The sequence below is a fragment of the Danio rerio genome, chromosome 2 (assembly GCF_049306965.1).
Source record: "Danio rerio strain Tuebingen ecotype United States chromosome 2, GRCz12tu, whole genome shotgun sequence".
NCBI lineage: Eukaryota > Metazoa > Chordata > Actinopteri > Cypriniformes > Danionidae > Danio > Danio rerio.
Genome location: NC_133177.1, coordinates 41,151,530 through 41,167,584, shown reverse-complemented (window position 1 = coordinate 41,167,584; position 16,055 = coordinate 41,151,530). Strand labels below are relative to the sequence as shown.

Below are 16,055 nucleotides of genomic sequence, written 5' to 3'. Positions count from 1 at the left end.
AAGAAAAACTTATTCATTCATTAATTTTTCTTTGGCTTAGTCTCTTTTTCAGGGGTCGCCCCAGCGGAATAAACCACCAACCGTTCCAGCATATGTTTTACACAGCGAATGCCCATCCTGCTGCAACCCAGTACTGGGAAACATCCCTACATAATCATTCACACACACACTCATACACTACGGCCAATTAAGTTCATCCACCTATATCATATGTCTTTGGACTGTGGGGGAAACCGGAGCATCCAATGGAAACCCACGTGAACACCGTAGAAAACATTCAAACTCCACATAGAGAAGCCAACTGACCCAGCCGGGACTCGAACCAGAGGCCATCTTACAGTGAGGTGGCAGTGCTAACCACTGAGCCAACGTGCTGCCCGACAAATTTTTTTTGAGTAAATTGTTTTGATTCTTTTTTTTTTTTACATGTTCATTGGTGTACAAATTGCAAAACAATATATATAAAAATAATCATGGGTGCCTAAAGTATCTGTTAGTTGTATCCTTTAAAATCTTCATTCTGAAGGGCCCTTCGACGTGGTCAGTTTTTTTTGCACTTGGTTTTGAAACAACACATGGCGATCATTTTTGTTTTATCTCTGCAGTGTCCTTGGAGGGCAATAAATCCCATTTGGAACACACCGTCTTACTATTAGTGGCACTGCATTTGGACTCTGTATTACCTATTAATATGGCCTCTGAAGTGCCAAACAGTATGCAAGAAATTAATCTGTACTTTATACTTAATAATAAATTATATTTTTAGAGTAAAATGGGGAGGCGCAGTGGATAGCATAATAACCTCACAGCAAGAAGGTCACTGGTTCGAGCCTCATCTGGGGTCAGCTGGCATTTCTGTGTGGAGTTTGCATGCTCTCCCCGTGTTTGTGTTTCCTCTAGGTGCTCCGGTTCCCCCCAGAGTCCAAAGATAGCGCTACAGGTGAATTAAATAAGCTAAACTGGCCATAGTGTATGTGTGAATGAGTGTATGGATGTTTCCCAGTGTTGGGTTGCGGCTGGAAAGGCATTCACTGCGTAAAACAAATGCTGGATAAGTTTGCGGTTTATTCCGCTGTGGAGATTTTTATCAACATTTAAAGTTTCATTATAGTGGTTTTACTTGTTTTGGGCGTATTGTTTTCTACTTCTTTTGGAAAAAATCTGTGTACCTTCATGAGCTTTGGGTACATTATAAGTTTTTTATTGTTTTTGTAATAACCTTGGATGAGTAGCTAGATCACTATTTCAGTACAATATAAATATTGTAGCTAAATAGAGAAATTAAAACAAAATATATGATCCAGTGCTTTCTAGTCTATATCTGGCCCAGTGATTGTCCATGGATTAAGTTTACCATTAAAACTTTATTGTATTGCTTGATGGTTTTCCTGTGCTGTAAACATATACCTGTAAATATACTGTATATTATACTAACTATGTCTTTACTTTTCATAGCTGTCATCAGTTGTTTAAACAGAACGAGCAGGTGAATTCTCCACACCTCACACGGCTTGTGTAAAAAACAGGTCATGTGATGGCTTAGTAGTGCTCTGTGTTAAGAGGTCAGTCAGTCTGCTTAAGAAGACATTGCAGGATAAGCCAGCCGTCCCACATGCACACTCCTCCATGCTCACTTTGGCTGTCTGTGTGAAAACATCCTGCTCTACCTTGCACAGAAGACTGCAGGACACAACAGGTAAGCTTGATGTTTTCGTGTGAGTTGGTTATGCACTATAATGCAAACCTTGTGATTTGTAAATGACAACATTAATTCCGGTCAGGAGGTCACTGAGGAGTTAATCTCTTGATTTCCAGATGCCTGGGTCTGGGATTGTCTGCAGGGAAAACCTTAAAGTAAATAAAGGCTGATGTGTCAAAAATTAAAGGGGAAGTGTCAGATATCCGCCATCAGTGTTTCAGGCGGAATGACAAAAATACTCACTGATCACCAAAACACGCATCCTTTAACGTACATTGAACAGTTTCATCCCAAACTCATGCCACTGGTTGAGTTAGTATCGCTAAGATGAACCAGTTTGCTAATTTCTGATATTTCCAGGGTTTCAGTTTCTAAAGAACTAAACCTACAAACACAGATTAATAGCTTTAATAAAGATTCATGGAAGATTACCTCATTTATCCTGCAGTCAATTAGAAAAGCTTTCTAAAAATAGTTGATTAGGAGACAGATTAACTAAATAATAAGGATTAGTTTGTGCATGCCCAAAAGGTCTGTATTAAACTGTGTGGCACTTGACTTTTAATTAATATGTAGGCCAATTTGTTTCAAGGACAAATTGTTAAAGAGAAACGTAAACACTGGTGTGTTTGTGTTCAGCATTATTTTTTTACCACTAGGAATTTGCTTTGTTTTTCTGTGTTTTTTCTTCTATGTATATCGTAATTTACTCTACATTGATATCATTACTTGATTAAATGTTGTACTGTACATAAACTGCTATTAGGAGATTTCCTTCCCACATAGCAAAATATCTCTGGCTTAGCTCTGGCCCACACAATCAGATTTTGCTTGGCCCATATATGCAGCAGTGAATTATGGTATATGTCTGGGCCAAGTCTGGTTTCCAGACAAGGGCCAAACATGGACCATATCTGGGCCAATTCTCAGCCAAGTAAATAGCCCATAACTGAGCGTAAACTGGGCCAGCTATGTGTCACGACTGCAATAAAATTGATAAACCCAAGAATCATTGCGCTTAGGCTTGCTATGGATGTGCTTTTTCTCAAACCGACCTGATAGGAAGATTTTTTTTTTCTTTATTTAAAAGTAATAAAAATGTTTTTAAATGTAAATGTCACGTATCAATTAACATATCAGCCGAATACTACATTTTACTTCTGGCCCAAGTATTGTGCTGCCTTAAAGACGGTGCTACCTCTGGGGATGAATGCCTGCTGTGCCAGATTGTTTCTACTAAAAGGGATAGTCATGTACACATGTAAATTCACTCACTACTTTTTAACCATCAAGTGGTTCTTGAACACTAATGAAGATAAATGCTGCCAACCACTGACTTGCTTTCATTGTATTTTTTTTCTCTTATTGGCAGTCAATGAGTGCCAGCACGCAGCATTCTTAAAATGATCTTCTTTTATGGTTAACAAAAGAACACTTAAAATGCTGGGTTCCACACAATTGTTTTGTGTTGGGACAACATGAAGGAATTAAGTTATTGTATTTGTTTTTGCAAATTGAACTAGACTGAACATAAAACAAATAAGTTTACACCGCAGATGCCCTCCCAGCTGCAACCCAGCACTGGGAAACAACCATACACTCTCATTCTTTCACAGACACACACACACACACTACAGCCAATTTAGTTAATCCAATTCACATATAGCACATTTCTTTGAACTGTGGGGGAAAGCGGAGCACCCGGAGGAAACCCACACCCACATGGCGAGAGCATGGAAACTCCACTCAGAAATAACAACAGGTCCAGCCGGAACTCAAACCAGTGACCTTGTTGATGTGAGGTGACAGTGCTGACCACTGAGCCAGCATGCCGCCCTTAAACTAACATGTAAATATTATTTTTTGAGTGAAGGAATCACATAAAGGTTTAAAACCACATGAGGGGAAATAAATAATTTGGGTCATTTTTGGATGAAGTATGCCTGTAAAGGAGTAAATTCCCTATTTTAAATCTGGTTTTATCTCAACATTTTTTTTTTACCAACAGAGGCTTGTAAATAACACAATTTTTGTCAAATTCATTGACTAAACTGTAAAAAAAAAAAAAAACATGCTGGGTTCCACACAATCTATTTGTATTGGGACAACATGAAGGAACTAAGCTATTTATTTCAAATAAATATTTTGAACAAAGAGCAATCCTTAACATTTTTTTGAGTAAAGGAGTCTTGACATTTTTTATATATATATACTTTTTATACTAGCACAAACATAATATGTGAGGGAACAAAAAAATTACCGAGGAAAGGGGAAAAAAGGAAAATAAATAAATAAAAATACTAAAATAATGATGGGGGATTTGAGGTGTTATTTCTGAGGTTTTATTTTTAAGGGAAAGTCTCATCTTCTCAAGTTGCAGGCAGGATATCTTTTTTTTTTTTTTTTTAAGTAAAATCAGTCTACATGCCAAAAGAGTTATAAATCTAATAACTGTATGTTGATTTTAAGATAGATCTATGTCATCACTTACACCAAATTAACTAAATAAGGCCTGGGGCATGTTTGTTTACCCATCACTTCTGATATTAACAAAAATAACTGACTTGAATTTTTTTTATTGAAAATCTGTAATGTACATTTGACAAATATCTATTTTAAATTTGACCCTGTAGTAATACTAGTCACATTAAAGCATTTAAATTAATTGTTCACATTTAAAATAAATTTGCAGCTGCTATGGGCTCCTTAGAGGAACAGCACACGTGCCCCATGTGTCGTGATCTATTTGGTCGAGCTCAGCCCTTCCCCTGTGGCCACAGCTTTTGCCCAACCTGTGCACAAGAGGCCTGGAGTCAGAACGAAGGCTCTGGCAAGCGTAGATTTGTATGCCCACGGTGCCTGGAGGAGCAGGGAATGGTGCTGTGTGACTGTTGTCCAGAAGAAGAAGGCGATGAGGCTCAAGAAGCAGTGAAGACCTGCCTGAATTGTGAGATCTCTCTGTGTGAGCAGCATCTGCTGCCACATCTGCAGCGTCCTGCTTACAGCACTCACCTGTTGGTGGAGCCGCTGATGGAGGTGTCCCGCCGCAGGTGTCCGGCCCATAAGGAGATGTTTCGCTATTACTGCATGGATGATGGGCAGTATGTCTGTGCTGACTGCATCCTGGAAGGACAACACGCTCAACATCAGGTCAAAGGGGTGAGAAAAGTGGAAGAGGAGTATAAAGTAAGTTTAATGATAATCCAGTATTGATTACACTGCACTTTACACCAGTTCATTCATTCCTTCATTTTCCTTTGGCTTAGTCCCTTATTTGTCAGGGGTCGCCACAGCGGAATGAACCGCCAACAGTTCCAGCATATGTTTTACACAGTGGATGCTCTTCCAGCTGCAACCAGTGGTGGAAAGAGTACCGAATGATCATACTTAAGTAAAAGTAGCATTACTTGCCTAAAAATGTTGTGCAAGTAGAGTAAAAGTATCTGTTGTAAATATTACTCAAAGTATGAGTAAAAAGTCGCCCTTTCAAAAGTACTCAAGAGTAGTAAATAGTTTTTTATTATGCTGTTAAAAGCTGATGCGTTTACATGTAATTTGTGGATGTGTGTAAACGTAACATTCTGTAGTGCATTTAGTGATTGCCCAGCAGGCACACAACATCATAAGGTGTTAATATTAGGTTAGATTTTGGTTGTGATGTCAGGGGACCAAAACTTAATGTCTAGCCACCATCTATGGACAAAGTTATTTTGAAATGCAGAAACAACATCAAATGACGTTGATATTTAGTTGTTTTTAGGTTATGTTGGAAAGTGACTAAATCTATCGTCGAACCAACATCTTAAACCAACGTCATATTGGCGTCAAATATTGACATTTATTTGTCAGGTATGGCAACCAAAATCCAACATCAGATAGAGGTTTTAGTGGTAACGTCCACACAACGTCGAGCTGTAACATCACTAGACGTTGATATTGGGTTGGTATTATATTAGATGTTGGACATTGTGTCGGCCTGACGTTGAGTTCTGATGTCAACCTGATTATAACGAACAAAATGCAACGTCCTCACGACATTGGAGTACAACGTCAATCTGACGCCCTGTTGACGTCTTGTGCCTGCTGGGTGTTTAAGGCCATTTCGGTCATCATACAGTACTCATCCGTCATCTTTTCATCAGTGACATGCATCTAAACTGTCTTTGGGTCAGTGCGTGTAAAGGTTTTAGACATCTTCTTGGACATTTGTAATGCTTCCAAACAGTTTACTGTAATTATAAATCGCCCATGTCTTGAGGTAGTTCATTATGATGCGATTTACTTTATGTGTGATTTGATTTGACAGGAATCATAGGACAGATTCTTTTAATCTCCATAGACAAGAAAAAATAAAGTAGTGACTGCAGGTTGAAGGAAAGTAGTGGAGTAAAAGTACCAATACTGCACTAAAAATGTACTCAAGGGAAAGTAAAGTACACATTTTTAAAACTACTTTGTAAATACAATTTCTGAGAAAACCTACTCAATTACAGTAGTTTGAGTATTTCTAATCTTTTACTTTACACCACTGGCTGCAACCCAGTACTGGGAAACACCCATACACACTCGCATTCTCACATGCACTCATACACTATGGAACTACACTAGTTCATCCTATTCACATACAGGCCTGCCTCACGTCTTTGGACTGTGGGAGACACCAGAGCACCTGGAGGAAACTCATGTGAACGCGGGGGAAACGTACAAACTCCACACACTTCATTGTTTAAAAAATATTTTTATTCACACAAAACAGCAAACCTAAGCAGTGGAATATGAAAGATACATTTTTACTATCAGGTTAGATGTCATATTTAACTGTGAGACTGTGAGAAATACATTTACAGTCTTTACAATAGCGTACAGTAGAAATGTTCTAGAGATTTTTTAAACGTTTTTTTTTATTTTAAAGGGTTATTTTTTTACTTTAATGTTTTTTTTTTTCCTAAGGAAAGTTTTAGCTGAGCAATCTTTTGCTAAATAACAAGCTGCTGTTGAACAGTTTGAATATCTATTGCCTTAATTTACTTATTAAAAACTTCTCAACTACTTTTGGTACTACCAGCTGCTTTATGTTATTACTTTAGCTGTACACAAAATGACAAATCACTAACTACGTTTTGCTTTCAAATTCTATCTGGTAGCATCAGTTATGTTATGTTTAGTTATTTTTTGTTATTTTTTCAATTTACAGGTAAAATTGCAGAGCCTGTTTGAGAAAGCAGAAGAAAAAATAAAGCAGGGTGAAATGATGCTAAAAGAACATCAGCGCGCTAGTCGAACAATCATTGTAAGTTCAACAATCTTTAGTGTTTTAAATGATTTGTCACCTTGAATATAAAGACTGCAGAACTGCTGAGTTAAAAACAGGGTCATAATGAAAAGTGAATAAAAAATAGGAATGTGTCGTTACAGCACAAAGAATTCTGGAAATGTAGGAAACGGGAACCTTATGTCCATTTATCTGTATGATTTATTGTATTATATGTACACTAATTACAAAAAAAACTGCACTCTCAGAAATAAAGGTACACAAGCTGTCACTGGGGTGGTACCTTTTCAAAAGGTACAAATTTGTACCTAAAAGGTCCATATTAATACCTCAAGGGTACATATCAGCACCTTAAAAGTATAAAAGTGTTCCAAATCTTTAGGAACTAATATATACATTTGAGGTACCAATATTTATCCTTTAAGTACAAACATGTACCTTCTGAAAAGGTACCACCCTAGTGACAGCCCAGCTCGCGTACCTTTATTTATGAGAGTGTGTAAGTTTTACACTAAATAAAGAAGAAAATTGTTTTCATTTTCTTAAGGTAACCCATTGATACAGTCTTTTACAGAACAGCTTGTTATTTGATTCTCCTCTTCTGCATTTGTGCTCGGATTCTCTAGTTCAGCTTTAGCATTGGGGACAGAATGCTGAATGCCTTTTTTCAGCTTCCCAGACACACAAAGAGTGTTTATAAAATATCTACACATTTGTTCATTTTGTTCAGAATGTTTGTAAGATGTTTTTCAAATGGTAATATTAAAAAATGTGGTGACAGCTTTGGTTGACCTTGTTGCCCTCCAGAGCATGTCTGAAAACAACGCACTTGTCATGATGTAAATTCCCATTCTCTATTGATTTTAATGGAAACTATAATAGCTTGCATGGTTCTGCACTCATAATTTCTTTCCTTCTATTGGTGGAATCTTGAAAGAAATCCTACAGAATCCTAATGGAGTATTGGTGCTGGTTTAATTGATCAAATGTATTGTTTTTAATTTGAATTAAATGTAAAAAGGAAACCATTAGAAAGTCTTTCATGGTATGTAATGTATGATTGTTTCTTTAAACTTTTTCAGAGCTCACACTGTAAAAATAATCTGTTAATTACAGTTTGTGTATTTTGTTATTTGCAAGTTCTTCATGTTTATTTCTGGTTTTGGATTGCATTGTGGGACCTTGATCTCTGCTCTGTCAACTTGTTGTTGAAAATTTAACTCTAAAGTTTAACAAAGTGACTTTTATTGACATTTTAGTAATGTGAAATCATATTATATATAAGAAATAATATATAAGTCTATAAATAACAAAATATACTAGCAGTTTATTATAAAGTTTTTATACTGTAATATATAACAAGAGCAACCCAGACATTAAATCACTAAACTATTAAAAATGTTAATAAAAGTCACTTTGTCAAACTTTTCAAGGTTAAAAGTAGTTGGAAGAAATATAATATGGAATTCAAAAGCCTAAATAAACAGTGGAAAACAAATCATAAAAACATGAATCACAAAATACAGAAAACTGCTAATGTACAGATATTTTTAAAGTGCAGCAAGAGCTGTACGCAGGATCACATGTTTTGTGCGTGTGTTTCAGGAGGACTCCTCTGTGAGTGACGTCTCTCAGGTGTTACAGATGGGCTCAGCTCTGCAGGCTCAGGTGGGCCGACTGGTGTCTGCCGTGATAAAAATCACAGAGCAGGAGAGGCAGAAGGCAATGGAGAGAGTGCAGGAAGACTGCAGCAGAGTGAAAGGAGATCTGAATCAAACTGAGAGCATCCACCACTTCCTCGGCTCCCTGCTGGAGGAGAGCGACCCCTTCCTGCTAATCTGGGTACTAAGACATTATTTGCTAGTGATGTGTGAAGATCTAAAGGAGGCAAAGTGTTCATCACACCCCCACCATTATGTTAGCACATTTCCTAGATAAAACACATACAATTTTAAAAATAAAAGGTGCCAACAACAGTTCCATGGAGGACCTTTACCATTTGTGAAAACTTTTTATAGACTTTTAGAAAGAACCGTACAGGAGCTGTCACTGGCGCAGTATGTTTTCATATTTGTACCTGAAAGGTCCATAACGGTACTTCAAAGGTACATTTAGGGACTAATATGCATCCTTGAGGTACCACTATGGACTCTTTGGTTAAAAATATGTCTTTTGAAAAGGTACTGCCCCAGTGACAGCTTAAACCTTTATTTCTGAGAGTGTATCATGAAAAAAGGAACTTTAGAAAATATTGATCAATACTGCAAAAACCCTCAATTGTATAAAATTCCCCATATGCTGATGATAAAAATACTATGATTGTTTTAAGCATGTACACTCAATAATAAAAGTAAAATAAAAAAAACATTAAATGACTACAATAAAACAATCTAAATTTTTGTCTTGATTTTATTTGATAGTAAACCTTTTGTTCAACAAGTCAAGAAATATAATAGATTGCATAAAGACGATAGAATTGCAAAATTACAGTTTATAACACTTATTATTGGGCGAGGCAGTGGCGCAGTAGGTAGTGCTGTCGCCTCACAGCAAGAAGGTTGCTGGGTCGCTGGTTCGAGCCTTGGCTCAGTTGGCGTTTCTGTGTGGAGTTTGCATGTTCTCCCTGCATTCGCGTGGGTTTTCTCCGGGTGCTTCGGTTTCCCCCACAGTCCAAAGACATGCGGTACAGGTGAATTGGGCAGGCTAAATTGTCCGTAGTGTATGAGTGTGTGTGTGAATGTGTTTGTGGATGTTTCCCAGAGATGGGTTGCGGCTGGAAGGGCATCCGCTGCCTAATAACTTGCTGGATAAGTTGGCGGTTCATTCTGCTGTGGCGACCCCGGAATAATAAAGGGACTAAGCCGACAAGACAATGAATGAATAAATGAATACTTATTAACCTTTTTGAATGCATCCAGAAGGCATTATGAATCTATCAATCTAATAATTGCAAACATTAAGCCATTCACAGATTTCATTATGATTACAAGTGGCTTAAAAAATGCAAGAGACACTTCTGCATCTGTTCATAGTAGTCCTACTTTTCGCAGGCATTCCAGACAGAGGATTCACAGTGAGTTTTTAGATCAACTGTAATTGTTTCAGTGAGTGTTGTAGAAATAGCTTGTGATTTGTAAGTGCAGTGGGATGGTATTAGTTTGCATATGAATTCACATATACAGTGCTCAGCATACACTCAAAACAATAACTCATTATATGAACTCAATTTAGCTGAGAGCAGGATTTACATTGAATCAATTTGTTTAGCACCTACTAAAAAAAAATATTTACACAATTAAATGCAATTTAGTTGGTCCAACATAATGTTATCAATTAAAAATTTAAATGCTTCTGTATTTTTAACCTAAACTCAAAGGTCTAATAATATCATGTCTATTATTTTAAGTTATCCTAAATTGACTAAGAGAGCCAATTTTAAGCGTATTTCATGAGTTACATATTCAGTTGTTTGAGACTGACCTTAGAACCAATTTTAGGGCAATTATTGCTCACAGCAAAGCAACAAACTGCTAACAGTATTTGCTAATTAAGCTGCCATCACCCAAAGCATGGCTGCTTCTGCATGGTGGTAATCTCAAAAAACTCAAAGCTTTACATGAAACTCCTCTAAATCTTTAAACTAAAGTGAAGAATAAACTCTAACAAGTATTTCTATTAACTTTGAACACCTAAGATTACTTATTGTCAACATTTCCCTCTCTTAATTCAATCCCACGCAAAGCATGCTGGGAGCTACAAATCCCCTAACCAGGTAGTTGGACCAACACAATTCTTTCATGTTGTCCTAACACAAAAGACTTAAATTAACTTAATGATTTACAAATTTAAGGGGACTGAATGAAAAACAAATAAATTGGCCAAATAAATGACAAGAATTGTGTTGTTTCAGCTCATTTCAAACAGCTAGTTTAATCAAGCAGCAGTCATCATTTTTAAGTGTATGTGAACACCCCTCACAAATCTCTCTTTTAAACTCTTAAAGCTATACAATATTATAATATTTGTGCATATACATTAGATTAGTCAGTACGGAAGCCAAATCTGGAGCTTATCTAACAAAATAACTTACGATAATGGTCCAAAAACTAGTAAACCTAAATTTATGTTGTAGAAAAAAATTAAATACAAATTTTTAAAAAAGGAAAAATCAAGAAAAACAAAAACAAAAAAAATTAGTTGAATTTATATATTTTTTTGCAATATTTTGCTTGAATTTAGTTGTATTATCCTTCAATTTCTAAATATGTTTGGTGATTAAAATATTATTTAAAAAAATATATCTGTTTAATAAATCTGTTTAATGCCCCAAAATACACTGCCTATATTCAATGAGAAATGGATAGAAATGTTCATTTTTAAAATGGGGTGTACTCAGTTTTGCTGAGCACTATTTGTGTGCATGTGTATGTTTTACTGTATTCGCTGTTCTATTCTGTCTTGCAGGATGATGTCAGATCTCAGCTCACCTCTGTTCACACCAGCGCAGCCCAGCATGGATAAGAAACGTGTCTTAGAGAATGTGGAAAATAAATACAGAGAGTTCATAGCTGACACTCTGCGCTGCCTTATTGAGCTCAAGAGAGATCTCTGTGGGTATTATCATTCACACAGTCCACAATATACACTGACCACAGGGATATTTTGATTTTTCTTAGTAATATAATCAATAATGTTGATTCCCAGCTAACTTAAGTGTGATCATCATAATCATTTTCAGTGTAACCGCTTACTTAAAGGGATAGTTCACCCATAAATTAAAACTTTCTTACTGTTTACTCTTCCTCAAGTGGTTCCAACTGTTATTTTTTATTTAGTTGAACACCTGTAAACCAGTAACCATTAACTTCCATAGTAGGAAAAACAAATGAAGAGTTCAAATGCAAAAACCTCTAAATGCCGTCCGAAATGTCCTCTTAAAATGTTTCTCAGCCTCCTATGTTTGTGTTCAGTTATTTCACTTTAAAGGCAATGGTACTAAGAACTTATTATTCACTATAAAAGTAAAATTAGTCTATACACAGGAGTCAGAGAAAAAAATGCTAATTTTAGAAGAAAATATTAAATGGCATTTGGAGGTTTTTGCATTTATTGAAATCAATGTTTACAGATTTTCAGCGTTCTTCAAAGTATCTTTTTTTATTTTTTATTAAGTGCAGGCTGAGTAAATGATAACAGAATATTGGGTGAACTATCCCTTTAATACTGTATTTGAGTGCCTCATTTGCCTTGTTCAACAGTGACATCTAGTGGTAACGTTTCTACTCGCTGTTTCTATGTGTTATTCAGTAAGCAGCCCATTAACCTTGGACAAAAACTCAGCTCATCCTCTTCTTAACATCTCTGAAGATCTGCGGTCAGTGAGGAGGGTGCCGAACCGTTTGCCTGTCCCTGATCATCCTGACCGCTTCGACCACTGGTCTCAGGTGCTCTCCTGTCAGATATTTTCTTCAGGGACCCATTACTGGGAGCTGGAGGTGGAGGGTTTCTGGGATATAGCAGTGACCTACCACTGTATTGGGAGAAAAGCAAAAGAGGGCACGGCCTTTGGCTGCAACAAGGTAAATAGTGACCCTAAAACAGGGTTTTCTATGTCTTTCTCGAACTACATAGCAATAGAAAAGATTAAGAGATAGTTCACAGAAAATTTGAAAATTATGTCAATAATAAATTACGTTTATGTCATTCCAAACCCCTAAGACATTCATTCATCTTCCAAATACAATTTAGGATATTTTTAATGAAATCTGAGAGCTCCTCCTTCTCTATAGACATCAATATACCGACTTGGTACCAAAAAAATAAAAACAAAAAAAAATCCTCAATACAAACCATATGCCTTTAGTGGTTCAATCAGAACATAATCACACTACGAGAACTGTTTTGTGTGCACATAAAACATAAATTAAAACTTTATTAAAATCCTATTTTCTCAGAGTCAGTATAGGGTGCGCATTTATGAGAACTGTGCACTGATGTATAGCCCGGATTACTTTGTGTGACTTCCTCTGAGTGAAACAAAGCACATGTACATCCGAGGCATCCGACGCACATAAAGAGCACAGCAGTCCATTAAAGGAGCACCCTATACTGACAGTGAGGAGAAGAAACTGTTGAATAAAGTCACTATTTTTGTTTTATGTGCACACAAAAGTATTGACTCGATTATATTACCTTTCATTTATTCGTTTTCCTTCGGCTTAGTACGTTTATTCATTAGGCATTGCCACAACAGAATGAACCGCTATCTTATCCAGCATATGTTTTACGCAGCGGATGCCCTTCCTGCCACAGCACCCAGCACTGGAAAACACCAATACACTCTCATTCAGACTCATACACTACTGCCAATTTAGTTGGCAGTAATCCACCTATACCGCATGTCTTTGGACTTGTGGGGGAAACCGGAGCACCCGAAGGAAACCTACGCAAACACGGGAAGAAAATGCAAACTCCACACAGAAATGGCCCAGCCGAGGCTTGAACCAGCGACCTTCTTGCTGTGAGGCAACATTTATTACCTAAGTATTATAAAAATAATAATATACCTTAAGGATTACCTTAAGCATTAGCTTGATAATATTCCAATTGAACTACTTAAGGCTCATTGTCTGTTTTGAGGATTTAGTATTTTGGTCAGAGCTTTGCTGTGTATGGAGGATGAACTCTCAGCATCTAAAATATCTTGATTTGTGTTCTGGATATTAACAAATGGAGAGTAATTAATAACAGAATTGACATGTTTGGGTAGACTGACTAACTAACAATTTTAAAGTTGTTGTTAATTTGACATTTTATGGTTATTCTTTCATAAATAATGTCTTTAGTTTTTTCTAATGTTTTATTGTCTTAAAATAATGTAATATTCCAATTTTAAAATGGTTTTAAAATGGTAGTGAATCAAACACGAGTTTTCAAAGCTCCAAAAAAAATAATGCACTAATCATCATAAAAGTTTAACTGTAAAGTTTAAAAAGAAGTTTAAGCCTCTACCGCATGGTGTTGCAAAAATTTATGTTCATTTCCCTGCCACTGTTTCTTTAAGACCAACATTCAATTTTTTTTTTTTTGGAAAGAGAACACCTTAGTTTAGCCAATGATGTGCTTTGGTTAAGACTTCTGCCGTTTATTGTGAGTAGTAGCTGAATGCAAATGAAAACATCAATAAAAACAAAGGATCAACTCATTTCAGATCCACAAATAATTTTCACAGCTCAAAATAAGGTTTTATTAAGTTAATTTTTTTGTAATTAAGTCAATTAAATTAAAACAAACAACATTTCAAAAAAAAAAATTATTAATTATAAGTCTAAATGTCTAAATGTCTAAATTAGACATTTTTAAGTTCACTATTGGACGTTGTTGCCATATGGCAACATATCATGAAGTACCTTAAAATAAAAAACATTTTCCCCCAACTATTTATTTAGAATATATTATTTATAGATCTATCATAATTTGTGCAGTAGAGGATTAAGGTTTAACAACTTTATTAATCTCACCAGGGCAATTCAATTAGGGCAGTGGCCTCATAATATAACACCTAAAAAGACAAATCACTTATAAACAATATTAAAAAGCACAGTCCAGCATGCTTCATAATAACATCATAAATAATACTACAAAAAAATAAAGCAATAAGGAAAGACCCATACACTAAAGGTTTAAACCTTGCTAAAATGTAAGGTTATAGAGCCTTATTGCCTCTGAAACAAAGGTAAATTTATGTCTATAGAAGAGCATTTAATGCTTCTAAACCTTTGTCCAGAGAGTAACAGTACCAAAAAGGCTTCAGAGGTTAAGAATCATCTCCTGTCACACTTTGAATTTTCCTTATCATTTGCTGTTCATGCAACTCTGCTAGACTCTTTTTTTCTCTAACAGAAAGTGAGGAGAACCAGCATGAAAAGGAAAAGCTTATTATACTTTCAATATAGATAGTATAAAAAGTTCTCAGTGTGTTCTCAGGAGTGAATTTTTTTTTTTTTTATAAAACTATTATCATGTAACACTCAATGGTGAGCATTTTAGGGATCCTTTCCTCCTTTAATCCATTATGTGTTTTGCATTTCTGTAAATGATTATAAGATTAACAAGTTTGTTTTAATGTTAGATATCCTGGAGCCTGACACAACAGCATGACAGGAAACTATCAGCCTGGCATAACCGGAAGAAAACACACCTCTCTGCAAAAATGTCTGGCAACCATTTAGCAGTGGCTCTGGACTATGATTCTGGCTCCATCACCTTTTCAGAAGTCGGACCATCTTCCACCCTGCTGCCCCTTCATAATTTTAGTTGCAGCTTCACCCAGCCCATCTGCCTCGGCTTCGGCCTTTACAAACCAGAACTAAACAGCAAAGTCACCATCCTCAAGAAAATATGACCAAATATGACGAGGACTGTCACGAAGGGTTTTTATGTTTTGTTATGTGGCATATGATGGCTAAAAGTTATTTCATTTGTCAATAATCAACAAATCTTTCAATTTTACACTTTTTATAACCATAATGTCAAACCTTTATCACAAGGTTTTTTAATCATCACATTTTTAAAATAATTGTAAGCTGAATCAAGATCAAATGCATCTTTCTCCATAGACAGCCATACAACATTTACACAACAATATTTCCATTAGTGTAGTAGTAGATATTTTGTCAGTGTGCATGTGTGAAAGTCCTTCCCATCACAGCTGGTAAAGGGTTTGGGGTAGTGTCCATTCTAGTGGTGACGTCAGCCAATCAGCGCTGTTAAAATTAGTCATTTAGTAGTCATATGATTAGCTCAAACAGTTCTGTCCTACCATGAGCAAAGATGGCCAAATCACTTCCCTGCTGATAAACTGGCACTGAGATGAATGGAGCTGCGCATCTCATTTTCTTATAGACTGTTTTTTGTCTGCCTTTGTTTATAATTAATAAAAAATTATTAATCTTAATGACGGCTTTATATGAAATGCATGAACAGTTCATTCCTGCTTTAATTGATTTTATTTGTTGTGATCGATTGATATGTGTGAAATCTGGAAAATTTTAACATATTTTAATTAAAAACCAACTAAATTCT

General features: G+C 36.0%; 1 protein-coding gene across 5 annotated transcripts in view; it reads left to right on the top strand.

Moving 5' to 3' along the window:
* trim110 (tripartite motif containing 110) overlaps positions 1-16,055 on the top strand; it is a 20,469-nt gene extending 4,414 nt beyond the window's left edge. For 2 of the 5 annotated variants that reach the window (XR_012393356.1, XR_012393354.1), the window contains exons 2-8: positions 1,527-1,696; positions 4,392-4,885; positions 6,894-6,989; positions 8,577-8,813; positions 11,436-11,581; positions 12,279-12,550; positions 15,103-16,055. Coding sequence is in view for 1 of the 5 variants with exons in the window: in XM_021467764.3 (XP_021323439.1) it covers positions 1,627-1,696; positions 4,392-4,885; positions 6,894-6,989; positions 8,577-8,813; positions 10,022-10,044; positions 11,436-11,581; positions 12,279-12,550; positions 15,103-15,375 (1,611 nt within the window). In the remaining 4 variants the exon portion in view is untranslated. Of the gene's footprint in view, positions 1-1,455; positions 1,697-4,391; positions 4,886-6,893; positions 6,990-8,576; positions 8,814-10,021; positions 10,045-11,435; positions 11,582-12,278; positions 12,551-15,102 lie in introns of all 5 variants that reach the window. The other 3 variants (XR_012393353.1, XR_012393355.1, XM_021467764.3) reach the window with 2 other exon arrangements.